The sequence below is a fragment of the Vanrija albida genome (genome assembly GCF_041260175.1).
Source record: "Vanrija albida strain AlHP1 chromosome Unknown contig_1, whole genome shotgun sequence".
NCBI lineage: Eukaryota > Fungi > Basidiomycota > Tremellomycetes > Trichosporonales > Trichosporonaceae > Vanrija > Vanrija albida.
Window position 1 is genome coordinate 3,768,919 of NW_027191420.1, and position 19,816 is coordinate 3,788,734.

General features: G+C 64.8%; 7 protein-coding genes across 7 annotated transcripts; 5 read left to right on the forward strand and 2 right to left on the reverse strand.

The window, feature by feature from the left end:
- Positions 1–292: 292 nt before the first annotated feature.
- On the reverse strand, positions 293–2,771 carry AMO1 (peroxisomal copper amine oxidase; the record flags this gene model as incomplete). Its single annotated transcript, XM_069350148.1, has 3 exons — positions 293–467; positions 691–2,459; positions 2,505–2,771. The coding sequence occupies 3 exons, from the start codon at positions 2,769–2,771 to the stop codon at positions 293–295; spliced, it is 2,211 nt and encodes a 736-aa protein (XP_069213692.1).
- Positions 2,772–4,394: 1,623 nt separating this feature from the next.
- On the forward strand, positions 4,395–6,330 carry TPO5_1 (polyamine transporter tpo5; the record flags this gene model as incomplete). Its single annotated transcript, XM_069350149.1, has 3 exons — positions 4,395–4,564; positions 4,613–4,655; positions 4,813–6,330. 3 exons carry the CDS (start codon positions 4,395–4,397, stop codon positions 6,328–6,330), a joined length of 1,731 nt encoding a protein of 576 aa, XP_069213693.1.
- A 469-nt stretch (positions 6,331–6,799) lies between these two features.
- On the reverse strand, positions 6,800–9,050 carry Q8F55_001532 (uncharacterized protein; the record flags this gene model as incomplete). The annotated part of the gene is made up of 3 exons (XM_069350150.1): positions 6,800–8,350; positions 8,393–8,731; positions 8,769–9,050. The coding sequence occupies 3 exons, from the start codon at positions 9,048–9,050 to the stop codon at positions 6,800–6,802; spliced, it is 2,172 nt and encodes a 723-aa protein (XP_069213694.1).
- Positions 9,051–10,573: 1,523 nt separating this feature from the next.
- Q8F55_001533 (uncharacterized protein) lies at positions 10,574–12,423 on the forward strand (the record flags this gene model as incomplete). Its single annotated transcript, XM_069350151.1, has 5 exons — positions 10,574–10,641; positions 10,688–10,872; positions 11,067–11,160; positions 11,210–11,353; positions 11,400–12,423. The coding sequence occupies 5 exons, from the start codon at positions 10,574–10,576 to the stop codon at positions 12,421–12,423; spliced, it is 1,515 nt and encodes a 504-aa protein (XP_069213695.1).
- Positions 12,424–14,206: 1,783 nt separating this feature from the next.
- Positions 14,207–16,464, forward strand: Q8F55_001534 (uncharacterized protein; the record flags this gene model as incomplete). The annotated part of the gene is made up of 2 exons (XM_069350152.1): positions 14,207–14,306; positions 14,357–16,464. The coding sequence occupies 2 exons, from the start codon at positions 14,207–14,209 to the stop codon at positions 16,462–16,464; spliced, it is 2,208 nt and encodes a 735-aa protein (XP_069213696.1).
- A 467-nt stretch (positions 16,465–16,931) lies between these two features.
- Positions 16,932–17,810, forward strand: Q8F55_001535 (uncharacterized protein; the record flags this gene model as incomplete). Its single annotated transcript, XM_069350153.1, has 4 exons — positions 16,932–17,118; positions 17,166–17,340; positions 17,372–17,477; positions 17,511–17,810. The coding sequence occupies 4 exons, from the start codon at positions 16,932–16,934 to the stop codon at positions 17,808–17,810; spliced, it is 768 nt and encodes a 255-aa protein (XP_069213697.1).
- Positions 17,811–18,234: 424 nt separating this feature from the next.
- On the forward strand, positions 18,235–19,749 carry Q8F55_001536 (uncharacterized protein; the record flags this gene model as incomplete). The annotated part of the gene is made up of 6 exons (XM_069350154.1): positions 18,235–18,551; positions 18,590–18,745; positions 18,781–18,826; positions 18,863–19,287; positions 19,321–19,458; positions 19,491–19,749. The coding sequence occupies 6 exons, from the start codon at positions 18,235–18,237 to the stop codon at positions 19,747–19,749; spliced, it is 1,341 nt and encodes a 446-aa protein (XP_069213698.1).
- Positions 19,750–19,816: the final 67 nt, after the last annotated feature.

Sequence of the window (19,816 nt, forward strand, 5' to 3'; positions counted from 1 at the left end):
CCCCGCCTGCCTTCCGGCACCCTGATAGCAATGTCGATGAATGTGAGCACTAAGGCTGTCCACTCCTCTGAGTCCCTCGTACACACACAGGCCGTATCGTCGCGCCAGAGTCATTGCTTTCCATCGTGTGGCGGCGTGAACACAGGCAGGGTGTAGCACTTCGACCCCGGCAAAACCAACTCCATCCCACCTCACCCTCTTCAAACCACTATTGCATTGACCGGATGTGATGGCTACTTTACACAGAGATTGTACAAACCGGGGATTTCCTTCCTATGCACTATATAGACAATTAGCGAGCGCAGCACGACTCGCCGTTGGCGGCGCCGTTGGTGCCGTTGGTCGTTCCGTTGGCGAAGGCCTCGTTGGCGAAGCGCGACTTCGCGTCGGCGATCGAGGGGACATCCAATCCTGGATTGCGGTCGAAGAATCCCGAGGGCTTGAGATGGAAGCGCAGGATCTCGACACTGTTGTGGTTAGCAATGAGCAGAGGATTGAAGAGAGGGGGGTCTGGTGAGGTCGAGTGGGAGGAGTGGTGTTTGCCACAGTACAAGCCGGGTAAACCGGGTGTCGGGTAAACCGGGTCGCTGCCACAAAGTGGCGACCACCAAGCTGTCTCGACACTCCATCCGGCCTCTCCACGTCCCCTTCCTCTCGTCGCCGCTTCCCAGACCTCGCGTTAACACTCACGGCATGATAGGCCAGTCCTCGGGACGGCAGAGGTGCGTAACACCCATGGTAGGCCACACAACAATGTCCGAGTTGGAGATGTCGGTGTTGCGGTCGACCCAGACCTGCGAGCCGAAGCCCGTCTCGGCACCGGGGTGCTGGTTGATGTGGATGTCTGACGGGAACATCTTGTCGGGGTCCTCCTCGTTGTAGGTAGTCGTGAAGATGTGCTGGCGGGCCCAAGGCGCGCGGTTCCACACAAGCGATCCAGGCTTGCCAAGAAGCGGGGGCATGTCCTTGCACTGGATCTTGAAGGCGATGGGGGCCTTTGACGAGTAGTGGAGCTTGTTGGGGTTCTCAATGAGCCACGAGCGGCACTTGATGGGGTCGGCGTGCGCGACCGACTCCTTGGACGTCTTGAAGGGCGTCTTGACCGTGTGGAAGCCGTTGCCGTAGAAATTTGTCTCGGAGCCGACCTCGCCCTCGTCAGGGATGACGTCGACCTGGGTCACGCGGTTGTTGAGGCCGTCGAGCATGGGGTCGAGGCGGACCGAGAACAGGTGCTGGTGGTGCTGCGCCGCGATCTGGGGTGCGACCTCGACCTCGTGGGCGGGGTCGCGGGCCTCGTCCTTGCGGAGGGGGTAGGCGTTGACGATACCCGTCGCCTTGATCTCCATCTCGATCGAGCCGTCGAGGTAGACGTTCCAGTAGAAGCCGTACTCATAGTTTGCGACGGTGCAGATCGACGAGATGACGAGGCGGCGGTTACGTGCGACGTGGGCCTTGTTGTCGCGGAAGTCGGTGTGCTTGTGCAGGATGCCGGCGTCCTCCTCGTGGATGCAGATGGCAGACTTGATGGTCTGGACGTTACCCTCGCGGGTGACCATGTCGGCGTCGAGGTAGGTGATCGAGCCGAGGCAGTCGCAGCCGAGCGCGAGCGAGTTGGCCAGCGCACCGATACCGTACTCTCCCGTGTCAAAGGCCTGCTTGCGGTGGTGGGGGAACAGCGCCTTGGCGTAGGGCACGACCATCTCGGCGACCGAGATGCGATAGAACATGGGGCGCTCGCCCTTTGCGCCGTCGGCGTACGTCATGCCGGACAGCACCAGACCCTCGCGGTAGTTGAAGCCGATGTGGAACTTGAAGTTCTGCCACTCCATGACGTTGCCAAACAGCTTGTAGCTGACGCCCTCGGGCTGGAGGACGTGGAGCGGCTTGAGCGTGTCGCGGACGGTAAAGTTGGGCTCGTCCTGGACAATCTGCTCGGGGAGGTAGTTGTGCGGGGCCATGGGGGGCGCGAAGCGCTCGCGGGCGTCGGCGGCGGCGTACGCCTCGGCCGAGGACGCAGGGGTAGGGTTCTTCTCGTCGGGGTTGTTGGGAGGGTAGTCGATGGCGACAATCTCGCCCGTGTGCGAGTCCATGACGGGCACCATGTCGAGCGGGTGCGCGTACAGGTTGTCTCCGGGGCGGATGCGCGCAAACAGGAAGCACTGCTGCAGGCGGCGGTTGGGGAAGCGCTCGTCGTAGGCGATGCACCAGCCGTCGACGTACAGGTCCTCCTGCTTGATGCCGACGGCCTCGACGGCCTCCTTGACCTTTGCGTCGGTGCGGCAGATCTCCTCGGCCCAGAGGAGCTCCTCGGTCTGGAGCGAGGGCTCGACGCCCTTGGCCAGCAGCTTCCAGCTCGAGACGATGGGCGAGTCGACCTTGGTGCCGGCCTCGGCGAGGTTGGACGGGAGGTCGACGACGACCTCGAACGCCTGGAACGTGTCGTTGCAGATGAGGTGGATCTGCGGGAGTCAGCAGGTGGCAGGAGGGAGCGGGGAGCGACGTACGTCAGCCTGGCGGGTGAGGGTCTTGGCGGCAGTGGCCGACTTGGACGAGGCAATCTCCTCCTCGCTGAACAGCTTCATCCAGCGGAGGACATCGTACTTGGGCGGCTCGAGGAGCGAGACCGAATTGAAGAGGGGCTTGGTGGCAGGCGCGCCCTCGTACTGGCCCTTGGCCATGAAGCGGCGGACGGCGTCGACCGACGCGAGGATCTCGGCCTTGGAGAGGGCGTCGAGGGGGTGGGCATACTTGGGGTTATTCTTGGTCGACATGGTGTGGGGTTGCGATGAGCAGTGGGTGTGTGTGGTGGGTGATGGGACGAGGCGAGGCGAGGTCGAGGCATTATGTATCCTCTGCCAAGGTGGAGCCGGCCCGCCGGCGCTCGCCTGGCCCGTCGATACCTCAGCACCACTAGCACCGCGAGCTGCAATGATGCATGCGATGGCTGTTGCTGTGGAGTAGTCAGGCGGCAGCGGCAACCGGCGGGCATTGTATTCAGGCGGAACTGCCACTGCGGCTGGCGACGGGCGCCACTGCCGTAAGGAACGGGTTAAGCCGCAACTCGCCTCGCCCACGGGGGAACTCTAGCCGCCGCCGTGCAGAGATAGCAGGGGCCTATCCCGTGTGCGTGCATGTGATAACGGCAGGCAGGGTAAGGAGGGAGGGGTTGCGCGCGGGCGTGTTACGGCGTATCCCGAAGCAGGGGATGGTTCTGGCCATTGGTACGAGTGGCTCGCCGGCACCGGATGCCGGCTGCGTGCATCGCTGTGGGGCACGTCGCGTCAGCGGCGGCGGCGGCAGCGGGCTGCATGGCTGAACTGGCGGCTGGGTGAATACTGCTGACTGCCGAAGCGCCCGGTGGGGGGAGGTCTACGCGAGATCCATCTCGTACGGGCCGACGGCTGCTCCACGTCTCCACAGTGGGGAGAAGGATGGCATTCGGCACGGCATGCCGCAGCGGGGTGGTGGAGCTGCGCGTGGAGCACCACCGCTGGCTTGGCGACGGAGCCGTGTCACTGTCACCGAGTCTGTCGCGTGTCGTGACTATACGACCATCGCCCGGCCGTGCGATGCGCGATGCTGCTGCCCAAGCGCGAGCTCGTACTGACGGCCGAGTTGAGCACAGCGTGCGTCGAGCAGTCACCACGCCCGCCTGCCTGACCGCTGCACGTCACCGGCGCCCTCTGCACCCTCTGCACCGATGCATCCTTATCGCGGTCTGCGTCACCGCCAATGGGGGCCGTGCGATGGCGCGCTGGGTGGCCGGCTCCACCACCCTGCCATCGGCCATCGGCGCATCGGCCGCGATGTATTTCCAGTCCCCACGTAGCGCTTGGCCAGAAATTTGGAGGAATTTGGCGCTGGCTGCAGCGCTTCGAGCTCGTCGTTATCGTCTCGGCGTCGGCCTCAAGCCAGCTCGTAGGCCCGAAGCTCGCCGCGATGCACCCCCGCGCTGCCGCTACTCCGATAAGTCAGCTTCCGGGTTCCGGCGTCACCGTTTATCCATTGCGGAGCGGGCGCGAGGGCCAAACACGACGCCGAGTGCTATCTCTCTAAGCGAGTGGGCGGCTCAGGAAAAGCTAAACGCCGCGTGGCGGGTTGGGTGGGGAGGGGGAGTCGGCTCCAGGCCTGCACGCCAGCACCTGGCTATTACTGGCCCAGCGACCGGGTTTGCGGCTGCACTTGATGCTCGAGTCTGCTGCAGAGCCGATGCAATATAATAAAATCAGGCCGTGCGGCGGCGTGTCCTCCCCCTCCTAGCTCACTGTGCATAGCGTTCGTTGCTCGAGTCGCCCTCTCGCTCGCCCCCCAGCCGACGAATACCGGCGAGCCCCGAACACCAAGGTCCCTCCCCTCTCTTTTTCACCCATCAACCTCCCATCGCCCACCCGCCTATGACAAACGCCGACGCCGACGCCGCGCGGCGCAACGCGCACCCCGAGACGGGGGACAGCGAGCACTACCTCACGCGCGACGACGTCGCGCTCGAGGGGCTCGGGTACAAGCCCGAGCTGAAGCGCTCCTTCTCCAAGCTCGAGACGTTTGGCGTCGCCTTCAGCATCATGTGCGTGCAGCCTGCCTGCTGATCATCACCCCGCTCACACACCCCCAGGGGCGTCGTCCCGTCCATCGGCTCGACCATCATGTACTGTCTCGTGAGTGTCCGTCGGGGTGGCCGGGGTGGCCGGGGTGGCCATCCCTCCGTGGGGCCGGGGGAGGGGGCGGCCTGGTCCCTTACGGGCCCTGGCTAACCCTGCCGCCCAACGTGAAATGCCTCAACCCTTGTGGCAGTGGCACTTGCTAACACTACAGCCATACGGAGGGCCAGTCGGCATGATCTGGGGCTGGGTGTTGTCGGCCTTTCTGATCAGCTTCATCGGCTTCGCGATGGGCGACCTGGCCTCGTCGATGCCCACCTCAGGAGGCCTGTACTACTGGACGCACAGGCTCAGCCCGCCAGAGTATCGCAACTTCCTCTCCTGGTTCGCGGGGTACAACTCGTTCCTGGGCAACACTGCGGCCACGTCGAGTCTGGCGTGGGCCTGCGCCGGCATGTTCTACGCCGCGGCGTCGATCGCGAACGAGGACTTTGCGCCGAGCACCGGGGCCAAGTTCGGCCTGTACTGCGGCATCCTGATATTCTGCGGGCTCTTCTGCAGCTATTGCACGACGGCGTTCGCGCGCATGCAGACCCCTGCGACGGTGCTCAACCTCGCGCTCGCGCTCGTCACTATCATCGGGCTCCCGATCGCACGCCGGCACGAGCTCGGCTCGGCAAAGTGGACGTTCGGGGGCTGGGGCAACCTGTCCAACTGGCCCAACGGGTTCGCCTTCTTCCTCTCCATGCTGGCGCCGGTGTGGACCATCTGTTCCTTCGACTGCGCGGTCAGTATCTCCGAGGAGGCGTCCAACGCCGCCATCGCTGTGCCCGGAGCCATCACCGGCTCGATCGGGCTCGCAGGCGTGCTCGGAACCGTCATCATGATCGTCCTCGCCGCGACGATGGGCAACGACCTCGAGGCGATCAACGACAGCCCCATCGGCCAGCCCCTGGCCTACATCTACCTCCAGGCCTTTGGCAAGACGGGCACCCTCGTCCTCTGGAGCTTCATGATCATCGCGCAGATGAGCATGACGTCGAGCCTGCTCCTCCCTGCTTCGCGCCAGGCCTTCGCCTTTGCGCGCGACGGCGCCCTCCCCTTCTCGTCCTTCCTGTACAAGGTCGACCGGTGGTCCGGCACGCCGGTACGTACCGTCTGGCTGGTGGTGGGCGCGGCCATCCCGCTCGGCGCGCTGGGCTTCGCCGACCCCGTGAACGAGTCGGCCATCAACGCCATCTTCGCGCTTGCCATCCTAGGCCCCTACGTCGCCTACTTCCTCCCCATCTTCTCCCGCCTCCTCTGGGGCCAGGACAGCTTCAAGCCCGGGCCATGGTACCTCGGCAAGTGGAGCCGGCCGGTCGCGTGGGTCGCGTGCGGGTGGATGGTGTTCGCCGCTGTGTTGTTCTGCTTCCCGGCCGACAGGGGCCCAGACGCCGGCAGCATGAACTACGCCATCGTCGTCGCGGGCGGCGTGTGGGCATTCGCGACGGGGTACTACTACTTCCCCAAGTATGGCGGCAAGACCTTCTTCACCGGCCCGCGCACCGAGGACCTCTCGGCAGACATCATCGCCCACGCCCAGGAGGACGCGCACCTTCCCCCCGGCCTCAGCACGGTCGCCGACGGCTCGGACGGGTACATTGCCGATCCCAACAAGCGCCACCCCCACAGCGTCACCACCCAGGCCGTCGACGACGACTCGGACGACGACGTGCCCAAAATTGTATAACAGCATCACTGCATATCCCTGTTAATTGTATCGCATGGCGTAGGGCGTTGTTACTGGAGGAGACCACCTTCTTGAGCCGTAGAAAGTGCCATAGACGCATGAACATGAATGATCCGGATGAGCCAGCAGTCGACGCCACCTGCGTCGATGTCGATGAAGGGGGCGGCAGGGGCGGCGACGGCGGAGGGGGCTGTGGCTGCATGTCTCATCCGGGCGCCGCCTCCTCGGCGCCAACGCGGTTGTAGGGATACCCGCTGCCATCGCGAGACGGCATGCCGCAGCCGCCCCGCCACGCCGTGTTCCGAGCGACCGGAGCGGCACCCACCGCCGCCATTGTTCCGACGCCCGCCCGCACGGCCAATGCAAACATGCGCGACGCGCTGTAGATCCGTACAATGCATGCCCAAACAATCCAAGATACTGTTACTGGTACAATTACAACTGGGCGGGGGCGGGCATCCCCTCGCGCCTATCGGCTCCTTGCTGCCTCGACCATGTAGCTCATCAGCGTCGAATAGATGGCCGACGGGTCCAGCGGGTCGAGCGTCCCGGAATTCATAAACGACGATTGGTCCATTTCCCATGGCAGGGTAGGCTGTGGTTGTTGCTGCTGCTGCAGCTGTTGAGGCACCTGCTGCTGTTGCTGCTGTTGCTGGCCTTGCGACTGAACCTGCTGTTGCTGCTGCTGCTGAGGCATCGTTTGGAACGGTGCATTTGTCGACGCATTAGTCGGAGGCCCGCTTTGCGGAGTCTGGCCCATCGAAGGCAGCGTGGCTGTGCTGCTGTAGTTGAGGGGCGACCACTCAGCGAGGTCCATGGTACCGCTCGCCTCCGGGCTCCCGAGCACAATGTCGAGTGCCTGGTCGAACCGCGCAGGCTGAGTTCCCCCGCCCTGGCCGGGTACCGCGTTGGTCAAGTGGTTCCAGTAGAACTGGGGCAGCTGGAAGAGCGACGAGACGCCGAGCGGCGGCAAGCTGATGGCGGGCAGTGTGCTGCCTGCCGTCGACGACAGGGCGCGGCCGACCTGGCGTAAGCCCTCGGGGATTGACGGCGACTCGACAAGCGAGGACGGAGACGCAATGGCCCCCATGGTTCCTCTGCGCTTCTTGTTTGCGGGCGAGGCGGCGTCGTCGTCGGGCGACGACAACTTGAGACCTCCCTGAATTAGCCCCTCGAAGTAGACCTTGTGTGTCGACGCTGCAGGCCAGTTGCTCGATACGTTGCGCAGCCAGATGCAGCACTGGGCAAAGTTGACCTTGGCGCGGTGAGCAAGCTCGTCGTTGGTGTCCGAGGCATCGAACGCTTCGAATAGCGTTGCAAGTGAGAGAATGTGAATGATGTCGGCCGACACTTGCGCGAGCAGCTGATGCCTGTCGAGGTGGGCGAGGAGGTTGACGCACTGCTCACTCGCTTTGGTGCAGATGCCGTGTGCGCGGAGGCTTTGGTCGCCCTCCTCGGTGTCTTGGACGAACTGACTTGGGCGTTGCTTAATGAAGCGCGAGTGCAAAAGGATCTGCGCAGTGTAGTACCACGATAACCCGACAACGTGGTGGGGGAGCGGGGACACATTGGGGCTGAGGTCGACCTCAAGAGTGGATGGCAGCGCGGCGCGCCAGGCCTCCAGCTTTGAGTTGATGTGCTCGGCGATGACAGCAGGGTCGCGATTCACGCCTGGCAGAGGCGCGGTGAACGCTTGCTCCCAGCCATCGGTATCTGTCGGTGGGCCGGCCTGCTCCATGTCCAGGATGTCCTCAACAATCAAGCCTAGCCGGCATGTCCAGACAAAGCAGGACATGACATACCCTCGGCGAGGGACAATGTGTCGGACGGACCGCGGCATGGGCGACAACGAGGTCGGGAGTGGGGGCCACATCTCAAACTCGTCCGACTCGGTCATCGACGGCAGCGGGGTGGATGACCTGCGGTAGGGCAGGATGAACGACCGGCCAGTCTCCTCGGCCAGCGTCTTGTCGAGAATGTAGCAGTTCCAGTAGACGCGAGAGCGGAGCTCAGAGTCGGCCTGGCGGTCAGCTTGCTGCCGTGAGCTACTAAGCCGACTTACAGGAGACTCTGGGTGGGCCGGAGCAAGGTTCAGCCCGAGGTTAAGCGCCATGCAGCATGCGCGTCCGGCGTAGCTAAACGCCATGCGCTTGTCACCGCACCCTGTCTGACGGAGCGACAACAGGACTAGCGCCTGCACAATGTCGATGCGGTTGTCCATCCTGCAGTGGTGGAGGGACGACTCTGCTCGATTGAACAGCTTCTCCTGTGTCCACTCATCGTTGCTGCTGTTCTTCTCCCGCGTAGCTACACAGGACGCGATGGCGAGCATGGCGAGGAGGAGCGGCGCCGACGTGGTGTGCGGGTTGAACAGCGGCTTGTAGATGAGCGGCCAGACATTCTGGATGGGTCAGCATCCCGGATCATGAGCCACCCACATGGATGTGAGTAAAGTACACCGAGAGCAGGCGCTCAACCAGCGACGTCGGGAGGCCGAACAGCGGCTGGCGGGGTGGATGGGGCACGCGCAAGCCACCGGGGGACGGCGCCCGTGTCGAGTAGCCGGTTCCGGAGACGTCGACGCCCGCGCCGCCGTCCGCGGCCCCGCTCGCCGCTGCGCCAGCATCGTGAGGGCTCTGATCTGTTGCCTGGGGGAACGACGAGGGGCGAAACTCGTTCTTCGGCGACGTGCCAGGCGACTCGGAGGACGGCGCGCGCATCCGATATCCCGGCTGTGGTCCGCTGAGGTGGGTGTCAGCGAGAGTCGTCTCCGTCGATACCCCGACTCACCGCTTCTTGATGGGCGCGTGGAAGGTGCATTGCTGTCTTTTCTGACGGCATACCCTGCAGCTCGAGAGGCCCGTCGTGCTCGACACTTGGATATCCTCGCATTTCATTCGGCGACTGATGGGGTCAGCATGGCCATGGTGATGGGGGCTGGGTGGGTGACTGCCCCGAAGGAGGGACAGACAACAGCCGGCCTGCAGATCACAGATCGTAGATCGCACTCACTGTCGGCATCCCTGTAGCGAGCACGGCGGTTAGTATCGCGGGCGGAGCGAGGAACAGCGAGCAAAGGGACATACATCGCATGCACGGAGGGATCGCTTGCGGGATGCGGCACTGTCGCCGCCCTCACCGCCCTCGTCCATGTCTGGAATGACGGCGTGGGTGGTGAGACACTGTGCTTTTGATGCTTGTGCTTGTCGAGCCGTGCAGAAGTGGGCGCGAGCGTGGGCGGGCTCTCGTTGACGCACAGTCCAGACGTCCAGAGTGGGGGAGAGACAATGACGGAGCGAGGTGAGATGGGGGAGGGTGAAGGAGAGATAGGGAGAAGTCGAGATGTGGGTAAAAGAAGACCCGAGGGAAATCAGGCGTCACTTTTCTCAGTTGGGTCGTCCATCACACATCCTCGACACACAATCACTCCTCTTACTCTTCGGGTCTATTGCTTATCCCAGCTACGGCGTGCATTCTACGCTGGTCAGCCAGCGGCGAAGCCCACTGCCACCCAACCAACCCCAAGAGTTGGCGGTATCTTCGGCAAAGGGTGGGATGCGAGGCGCGAGGCAGCAGCGCAGGTGCTGCTGCCGCCGCCGCCGTCGCCGTGCCCATTGATTGCAATTCCAAGCCACTATCGGCACGTTCTGACTTTCTGTCCCTTAGGAATGCTGCTGATGCACGTCGTCCTCCTCGACGTCCCTGCTCACGGCTGCTGACGGCTGTGCTCCTCCTCGCTCCCTCCCTCGCTCCCCCCTCCCTGCCCTCCCTCGTCGTGGCCGCGGGCCCCACCAAGTTAGCCGCCACGGCATTCCGGGATAATTTACCCGTCCCATTCAGGCATTACTCTGCGCCATCTCACCTCCCTCCCTTGGCTCCTCGACGTCACTAACCCGCATCTCACCTGCCGCTCTGCTCCAAGGTGCTGCCTGCTCAACACCCGCTGGGTCAGCTGGAACTGGAGCGGACAGTCATGCACAATCTCCTTGCTCCACAAGCGACCGGCTGCAGCGCTCTAGCGCCAGGGGAGCCACCTGACGTCCGCGCTTCGGGTCTTGTCAACCGCCCGCCGGCCCCGCTGGCCGGGTCGTGGGGTCGACAGCGTGATAACATGCTGGCCGGTAACTCGCTCGCACCCTGCCCCGCCACCCCACGCTCCGCTCCTTATTACCCGCAGCCCATCTCTTCTCCTCTCTCCATCACCACTACCCCTCCCAAAAACAACCACTACCACCACACCACAATGCCTACTCACCAGGAGATCGAGATTCCCGGCCAGGGCAAGGTCAAGATCCCCACCGGCCTCTTCATGTAAGCTGCTGCCGCTTGCTAGGACTTCAGCCGCTCACACCTGCAGCAACAACGAGTGGGTCGAGCCAGTGAAGGGCGAGACCTTCGACACTGTCAACCCCGCGACTGGCGAGAAGCTCATCAGCGTCGCCCACGCCTCCAAGGAGGACGTCGACCTCGCCGTCAAGGCCGCCCGCCAGGCGTTCAAGACCACCTGGGGCGGAAACGTCGCCGGCACTGAGCGCGCTGCTGGTGAGTGCGAGTGGGGAGAAGGGGCTGGGGCGAGGGCGCGTGTACGTGGTGGCGCCTACAGCATGCCTGTGATCGATGGGCTCATGGTTGCGTGAAATCCGCCGAAAGGTTGAAAGGCTGTGGACAGTGTGCTCGCCCCAACCTCCTTTGCCATTCCCGAACTCTCATCCCGAAGCAGACGCTCACGCCCACAGTCCTCTTCAAGCTTGCCGACATCATTGAGCGCGATGCCGAGAAGATCGCCGCCCTCGAGTCGCTCAACTCGGGCAAGGGTGTCCGCATCGCTCGGTGAGCCAGCTTGCGCCCACTCGCGAAGAGCTTCAGCTGATCCCTACAGTGAGGCCGATGTTGCCGACACCGTCGCCTGCTTCCGTTACTACGCTGGTCTCGCCGACAAGGTCTTTGGCCAGACCATTGACACCTTTGGCAAGGAGAAGTTTGTCTACACCCTCCACCAGCCCATCGGCGTGTGTGGCCAGATGTGAGTTAGATTATCGCGCTCCTTAACTCACGCTGACCCTCCCCAGCATCCCCTGGAACTACCCCCTCCTCATGTGGGCCTGGAAGGTCGCCCCTGCCGTCGCTGCCGGCTGCACGATCGTCATGAAGCCCTCTGAGCTCACCCCCCTCACCGCCCTCCTCCTCTGTGACTACGCCAAGGAGGCCGGCTTCCCTGCCGGTGTGCTCAACACTGTCCCCGGTCTCGGTGCCACCACCGGCGACGCCATCTCGCGCCACCTCGACATTGACAAGGTCGCGTTCACCGGCTCGGTCGTCACTGGCCGCCGCATCTCGATCGCTGCCGCCGAGTCCAACCTCAAGAAGGTCACCCTCGAGCTCGGCGGCAAGTCGCCCATGCTCATCTTCGACTCGGCCGACGTCGAGGAGGCCGCCGACTGGACTGCCATGGGCATCTGGTTCAACTCTGGCCAGGACTGCTGCGCCTCGTCGCGCGTCTACGTCCAGGAGGGTGTCTACGACAAGTTCCTCGCTGCGCTCAAGAAGCGTGCCGAAGCCTGCGCCATCGGCCAGCCCTCGGACGAGAAGACGAGCTTCGGCCCCCTCATCAGCGCCGGCCAGCGCGACAAGGTCATCTCGTACATCGAGAGCGGCAAGGAGCAGGGTGCGCGCGTCGTCACCGGTGGCCAGAAGTGGCCCCAGTCCAACGGCGGCTTCTGGGTCGAGCCCACCATCCTCGCCGACGTCAAGCACGGCATGAAGGTTGTCGACGAGGAGATCTTTGGCCCCGTCATCGTCGCTGCCTCGTTCAAGACTGAGGAGGAGGCCCTCGAGCTCGCCAACAACACGACGTACGGCCTCGCCGCTGCCGTGTTCAGCAACGACGCCCGCCAGATGACCCGTGTCTCGCGTGCCCTCGACGCCGGTACCGTCTGGTGCAACCAGTACGCTCTCCTCCACGCCGGTGTGCCCTTCGGTGGCTTCAAGCAGTCGGGTATCGGCCGTGAGCTCGGCACGTACGGTATCGAGGCGTACACGCAGGTCAAGGCCGTCCAGCAGAACCTGTCGCAGACGATGGAGTGGCCCATCTAAGCGGGGCCCGTGGCCCTGGGCCGTTGGGGTGGAGCGCATTGGTGATTGGTCCTGGTTGTTTGTAAATAGTATGCAACGAAGTGAGAAGTGCAGGGGGGTGGGGCCGAACGGGGATAGGGATACCGAGGCCAGCAAGAGGCAGTGAGGCGAAGAGAACCGGCTTGACTTGCAAGGCGTCGTGAGTCGCCAACTCGCTCGCAGCAAGCGAACAAGGCCAAGAGCAATAGTCTCCGACCGGCCGCCGCAGCGGACATAGCACAGCACCGTACACATATGACGAGCAGCGCAGCAGACACGTTGCGTGTCGTGGCGACAGTGACGACAGCAGTCCGACGGAATGCACGGCCCGGACAAAAGGCCAAACGACAAGCCACCCGACGCTCCCCCGCGGCATGAAGCAGGCGGCCGTCCACAGGCGAACACGCACCGAGGCACGACTTGCACAATGAGCGCACGAGCGTGCGTGCCAGTGCCAGTGCCGCCGGCCCTCGTACTCGGTCATATGCATCCGCCTGCCTGATGCCCGGACAAGGCCCGTTTCAAGCTCGCCAACTGAGACATGCGCCACGTTACGGCAGCACACGGGTTGGACGCCGCCGCGCGGGATGGACCCCGCCGTATCTTCAGATGGACCCCGCCTAGGGCACTGCCAGCGCTGTCCAGGCGCGCGCCGATAAGGCGTGTCGGATGGAACTCGGTGGCGCGTCCGTCATGATGATGCGAAACGCGCTGCGTCTGGCTGGCTAGAGCCGGCGGAGGGGGGCGGGCGGGTGTGCTGGCGTGGGTGCGGGCGTGGGTGCGGGCGTGGGTGCGGGCGTGGGTGCGCTTGTTCGGCGAGGCGAGGGGGTTGCTCGTCGTGGCTCGTCGTGCCCGCAGTTGTGAGCTCACCAGCTTGCCGGGTCGTCCTCGCTCGTCGCGCACTCGCACTCGGACCAGCGGTCGGCGCCCGCCGCGCCGGACCAAGTCAACCGACGCACCCAGCCAGCGTGGTGAGCTCCCGTCGACCAGTGAGCAGCGGCCCGACTCACCGCTGACGCAGCCACCGACGCGCCGGCCCAGGGCCGCCGCGTCAACAGGCACGCACTCTACCCGCCGACCGCACGATACGCGATACGGCGAGCACATGTGAACAGCCCTCCGTGTTCCAGATAGAGCCAGCGGCAGGCCTAGGTACGCTGCCGCAATTGCCTGCCCATCCGACGGCAAGCGAGGCCGCACTAGCCCCGGGCTCGATGCTCAGAGCAGTTCCTAGGAGCGCCGTGTCGTCGACAGATGGGCGCGTGTCAGTATGTGTAATGTGTCAGGATGAGACATGTGGCCGTCGACTGTGGCTCGGACTCTGATCAGGGGAGGCACTGCTGCGAGCCACCTGCAGCGACAACAACCTCCGACTCCCGATGCTAACCAGCCAGCCCGAGACAGACAGGCTCACGCTGTCCCGCAAGATTCCAACGTACGTTCGTTGAGAGCGTGGTGCGAGTCGCGGGGCCAGGGCGAGGATCGCGCCGAGCACTTGGCATCCGTCGCCATTGTCCTCGACAAACAATGAGGCGAGGTATATAGCGTCATGAGGGTTCATGGAGAAGCATGCACCAGCACCAGCTCGTTGTTCTGCGTGCGCTCGACATTGGGGCTGGCTTGAGACTGTATCATCACTCGACACACGCTCGTTACCACTCGACGCACGCTCGCTACCACCACTCGTTCACATTCGTTTCACTCAAGCACCCCCGCCGACTCAAAAACACCCGTATCCAACCCACCCACCCCCCCCCCCCCCGCCATGGGCCACATCGCCGGGCCCGTCATCGACGGCAAGATCCTCCCGCCAGAAGGCATCAAGGCGTGGCACGTCCACGAAAAGCTGCAGGACAAGTTGACCGGTGAGTCGCCGCCCGCCGGCAGAGTGGCGCTGCCGCCACTGACACGCCAGTCGTCGTCGTCGACTGGGGTATCGCCGCCATGGTCCTCCTCGTCGCCGGGCTCATGGTGCTCGAGTTCCCGCGCTTCAGCGTACGCCTGTACGCCTCGCTGCCGCAGTACGCCGTCGTGCGCAAGCGGCGGCCTGTGCACGCCAAGAGCACCTCAGAGGGGTGGAACGAGTTCGACCGCGAACTGCCGCCGACGCCGGCGCTCCCCTCGGCCGGGGGCGACCTGTTTCGCGGCTGGCTGCTGCGGCGCGGCACGGCCGCCCCGCCGCACGGGGCGCGCGCCATCGCTACGACCGAGCCGTACCCCGACGCCAGGCCGCCAGCGCGGGTGAGGCCCCGCTTCCACGCGTTGGGATTCTACGCGCCCCTGGCCTCGCTCCTCCCCGCCCCGTTCCAGAGCCGGGTCGGGCTCGGCCAGCTCGCCCTCATGGCGGCCTTCGGCGCCATCTCCATCGTGGTATGCGTGTACCGCTCTGACCTGTCCCTCCCCACCGCGGCCAAGGACTGGACCGGGTGGGACCTCAACCGTACCGGCCTGGTGTGCACGGCCTTCATCCCCGTCGCGGTTGCCCTCGGCGTGCGAGGGAACCTCGTTGGCTTGGTCATCGGGAAGGGGTACGAGCGCATCAAGGTCATGCACAAGTGGGTTGGGCGGGTGACCGTCCTCATCGCGAGCGTGCACTCCCTGCTGTTCGTGCACAAGTGGATCATGGACGGCACGTTTATCAAGAACTCGTCGAGCCATTCGGGGATTACGGGCTACGTGGCGTGGGTCGCCATGCTGCTCATGTTCTTCACGTCGCTGCCGTGGTTCCGCAAGCGGTGGCACGGTCTCTTCAAGTTCTTCCACGTCGTCGGCATCCTCTCGCTCGCCATGGTCGGCCTGCACGTCGCAGGCGCGATGCCGTGGGTGGCCTCCGCGATCGCGCTGTACGCCCTCTCCATTGGCGCGAGCCTCGCAAAGACGCGCTACACAAAGGCCTACCTCGTCGCGCTCAAGGACTGCCAGATGACCCTCGTCTCCATGCCGCACCTCACGACCGGCTGGCGCGCGGGGCAGCACGTGCGCGTACGCGTGCCGGCGCTGGGACTGCGCAACTTTCTCCACTCGCACCCCTTCACCATCGCGAGCGCGCCCGATACGGCCGGGCTCGTGCTCCTCTGCGCCGCGGCCGGCGACTGGACGAAAGAGCTGCGCGCGCTCGCGCAGACCGGCGACAGCGAGGACAAGTCCGACGTCGGGACGTACAAGCACGACGTGGGCGTGCTGATCGAGGGGCCGTACGGCGGGCCGGGAAACACGCTCCCCGCGTCGTTCACGTCCATCGTCCTCTTTGCCGGTGGCTCGGGACTCTCCTACGCAATGGGCATGGCGCACGATCTCGTCGAGCGCAGCCGCACCGGCGCGATCGCGGCGCGTACCATCGACCTCGTGTGGAGCGTGCGCGCCGAGGGCACGGCGCGCCCGCTCATCCCGACGCTGGCCGCGCTCGTCGACGACGCCCAGGCGTGGGAGGACAAGATCCAGCGCGAGGCCGCCCGCGGAGGGCAGACCATGCGCGCGCCCGCGCTCCGCATCCACGTCTACGTGACCCGCCCCGAGGGCGAGCTCACCCTCGTCCCGAGCCGGTTCGCGGCGTCCCAGTCCCAGTCCCCGCTAATCTCGCCCCTCCCCTCGCCCATGTTCCCGCGCGGCACGGCGAGCGTCAGCAGCTCGATGTCCGACCTCACGCTGATCAACCACGCGTCGATAAAGAACCTCACGCCCAAGCCGCACGCGCCGACCGCGAGCAGCTACTTTTCGACCGCGAGCCTGGGAGCGGTGCGAGCGAGCGTCGCGGACGTGGAGGAGCTCGCCGAGGGCGGGTTCGCGTCGTCCCTCAAGGCGAGTAGGGGCCGACCCAATGTCGCAGGCATCGTGGCGGAGGTGACCGACGAAGCGCTCGCGCGGCAGGGCCGCGAGCTGAGCGCGAGCACGGGCGTGTTTGTCGCGGCGTGCGGGCCCGCAGCGCTCGTCGACGACGCGCGCGAGGCGTGCCGCTCGCTGCCGGCGTGGAAGCGGCATGCCGTCGGCGGCGTCGACTACGAGGCCGAGTTCTTTGGTTTCTAGGGGCGTTTATTAGAGTACATACAGACATTTGCGCGGACAATTTGGGGACAGGACATTACGACACCATGACTTACGACTTCGCTATAGAGAATACATTGCATTTGATGACTTTAGGGTTGTATAGTGGCCGAGCGTCAGAGTATGAGGCAGCGGGCAGTGCTGGTATGTGGTCAGACCAGCACACAATGAGTCGTCGGTGGCGAGACTGTGTGCGGGCATTGTGGCCTCACACAATGCAACTGCCACACTCGCACCAACAGGACCACGAGGCGGCTGCCCGCTTGTCTGCACGCGTCCACGCCGTTGTTCTCCGCGATATGAGCGCGACGCGGACAGATCAGCGCACAGCGTGAATGTCAACAATGATTCCAAGGCGCGTGTCCCCCGCTCCCAACCTCGCCCTATGCAGCTTGGCCGTCCCTCAAAAGGCCGCCTCGCCTCGTAAACCCTTCCCACCAACCCACACGATGGCCGACACCCCGCCCATGAGCTTCCGGTACGGCAGCGACTTCCTCCACCTCGTCTCGCCAGAGCACCCGGCAATCAACAAGATGCTGCGCCGCAACGTCGCGTTCGAGGGCGGCAACCTCGCCTTCGAGACGGAGTGGCGCGACGCCCCCGAGTCGTGCTACGCGCTGGTCAGCGACGTCAACTGTGAGTGGGGTAGTTTCTTGCTCCTTCGTGGCCGCTCACACACCCAGACACCTGTGCCGCCTGCGACGACGTCTGCGCGTTCGTCGTCTCCGCCGACCCCGCGTGGGACGAGAAGGAGCTGGACGGCCAGACGATCGCGCAGCTCATCGAGTCGGTGCGCAACTCGAAGGACAAGGCCCTCCGCCTGTCCGTAAAGGCGCGCGCCCTGCTCCCCCTCACTGCGTGAGTGCTCCATAGGCCCCGCTGACACCAGGTGTCACGCGTGCATCAAGCCCAACGCGCACGGGCCGTGCCACCTCGTCGTGCCACGCTTCTCGGGCGCCCAGCTCACCGTGGAGACGCAGCGCGCGCTCGTCGAGGTGCGTCAATATTAGCACTGAAGCTGACGGCAGAACCTCACCCTCGTCTCCGAGTTTATGGCGGAGCTAGCGGCGTCGGCGCGTGACCCCCGCCCGCCGTGCGACACGGACGCGCTCAAGGCGGCCGGGCTGGCGCTCGCCGCCGCGAACAAGATTATCGTGACCGCGCGCGTTAAGGGCGAGGAGAACCTCGCCCAGCAGGACAAAGTGCAGGTCAAGGACGTGTTCACCAACCTTGCCGACTGGTTCACCCGCCTCAGGCGTGGGGACCGCGAGGAGGAGGCGAGGCGCAGCGCGTCGCCCCCGCGTCTGTCGTCGCACGCGCGGTGGTGACCCCGGGCAGGTGGGCTGTCGTTCTCGAGAGGGGAGGAGTGGTCCTAGGCGATGATTATTTTCTCATGAATGAGCATGTGTTTGGCGAGTAGCCCCGGTGTAGGAGGCCATGGACGTGCTGTGTGGAAGACGGTAGGGCTACGTCGTGCCACACTTGCTGCGCCCTTGGTATGTGCGATGGGTCGACCATGCATGGCCACCAGTGGCGCCACCAGCCCGAAGCGCTCCCCCACGTCAGCATCGTCTGCATGCACTAACCCGCCGTGGTCGTGCTCGGTGCGTGTTGTGCTCGCCGAAGAGGGAGGAAGGCACGCTATCGAGAGCGTCACATGAGACCCCGCGTTTTCTGGTCGCCGCCGCGGCAAGCCTCGTGAGTCATAAATACCCCAAAACGCCAACATCTAGCCTCCAACTCCCCACCACCATGGGCAGCAGCAGCTACATCCTACCGCTCCGCCGCGCGCTCTACTTTGCCGCTGCGCTCGTTCTGTTCGCGACGCTCGGCGTCGCCGCGGCGCTCGTGCATAAGTGGCGTATCGGCGGCTCGATCTGGCTATGGGTCGGTCAGGCCACGACGCCGTCGCCGAACCCGGCCGACGGGTACCGCATTCTCCCCATCTTCCCCATCGCGCCGTCTGGACCGTCTGGATCTCGTCCCCGTATGCAAATCAAGTACCACCTGGGCCCGAGCATCACCGTGCTGGTGTGGACCGCCATCTCGTCGCTCTACCTGATTGGATTGTACGTCGCGGACAGGAGCGCCCATCTGACGACAACAGCTACTTCGCGCCGGTGTCCCCTCCGCTCTTCCTCGAGACGCTCGCGCTCTGCGCGCTCGTTTTCGAGGGCGTGGTGAGCATGGGCTATCTCACCAGCTACTGGCCCGTCTTCTTCAGAGGCACCAACCACTACAACTACCGCGACCCGCGGGAGAAGTGAGTTGCCCCGCAGGGTTCCTTCTCACCCCCAGGATCGGCATCGCGACTCTGATACTCGGCTGGGTCGCCGTCGCCTTGGTACGTCTCTTGCTCCACAGCGCCCGCTGACGCCAGCTCCTCACCCTCTTGGTCGTAGAGTACGTGTACGCGCGCGTCCAGTTGCGCACCCAGAAGGCCGAGGACGTGTGGCCCCGCCGGCTTGTCGACGTCGTCGCGCGCGGCACAACCCCCAAGAGCCCGATTGACGAGTACTCGCGTCTCATCCCCGAGCGCGAGCGCGAGCCACCCGAGGCGTCTCACCTCGCTGACGTGTTCTCGCCCTCCGCCCTCAAGCTGGTTGCGTCCGGCGTCATTGCTCTCACGGCGGCCGCGACGGTCGGTCTCGATGGCACTCTCCTCGTCTGGTTCCTCAGGGACGGCCCCCTCGTCCCGTACCCCGCTTGGCCGCCGGAGGACTCGCTCAACTCTGAACACTTTAGCCCGGCCGGCCCGATCGTCGTGCTCGTATTCGCGGTCCTCGCCGCGGCATTCACCGTCGTGTAAGCAGAGATATTGAGCCACGCTGACCCCAGCCGCCCCGGCCTCACCCTCAGCATCCGCACCGAGGCCCGCATCACCGGCCTCCTTACGGCCCTGGGCATCACGACCATGTCCATCCTCAGCACGTACTGGCCCCTGTTCAACCCCTACGTGAAGCGATCGCTGCAAGGGTGAGTGGAGGGGAGGACCGCGCTGACGACAGTGTCGGCATCGCGACGCTCGTGACCGGCTGGATCGCGGCCGGCGCGCTCCTCTTCCTCCTGGTCCTGGAGCTGCTCGTCGTCCTCCGCTCTGTGCGTGAGGGCGTTGAAGGCGTGGGGAACGCGACTTTCACCGAGCTCGTCCACGGCAAGACGCTGTGGTGGGTCTACGTGCCAGAGGAGCACCCGTCGTGGCATGCACAGCTCTCGGCCGTCGCCGAGGAGCGCGAGCGCCAGGGGGCGGCCCCCGAGGCTGAGTGACGGGGTCGTACCGACGCCCAGTGATGGAGTATGGGGAAATGCTTGGGCGCGAACAACACGCGCCTCA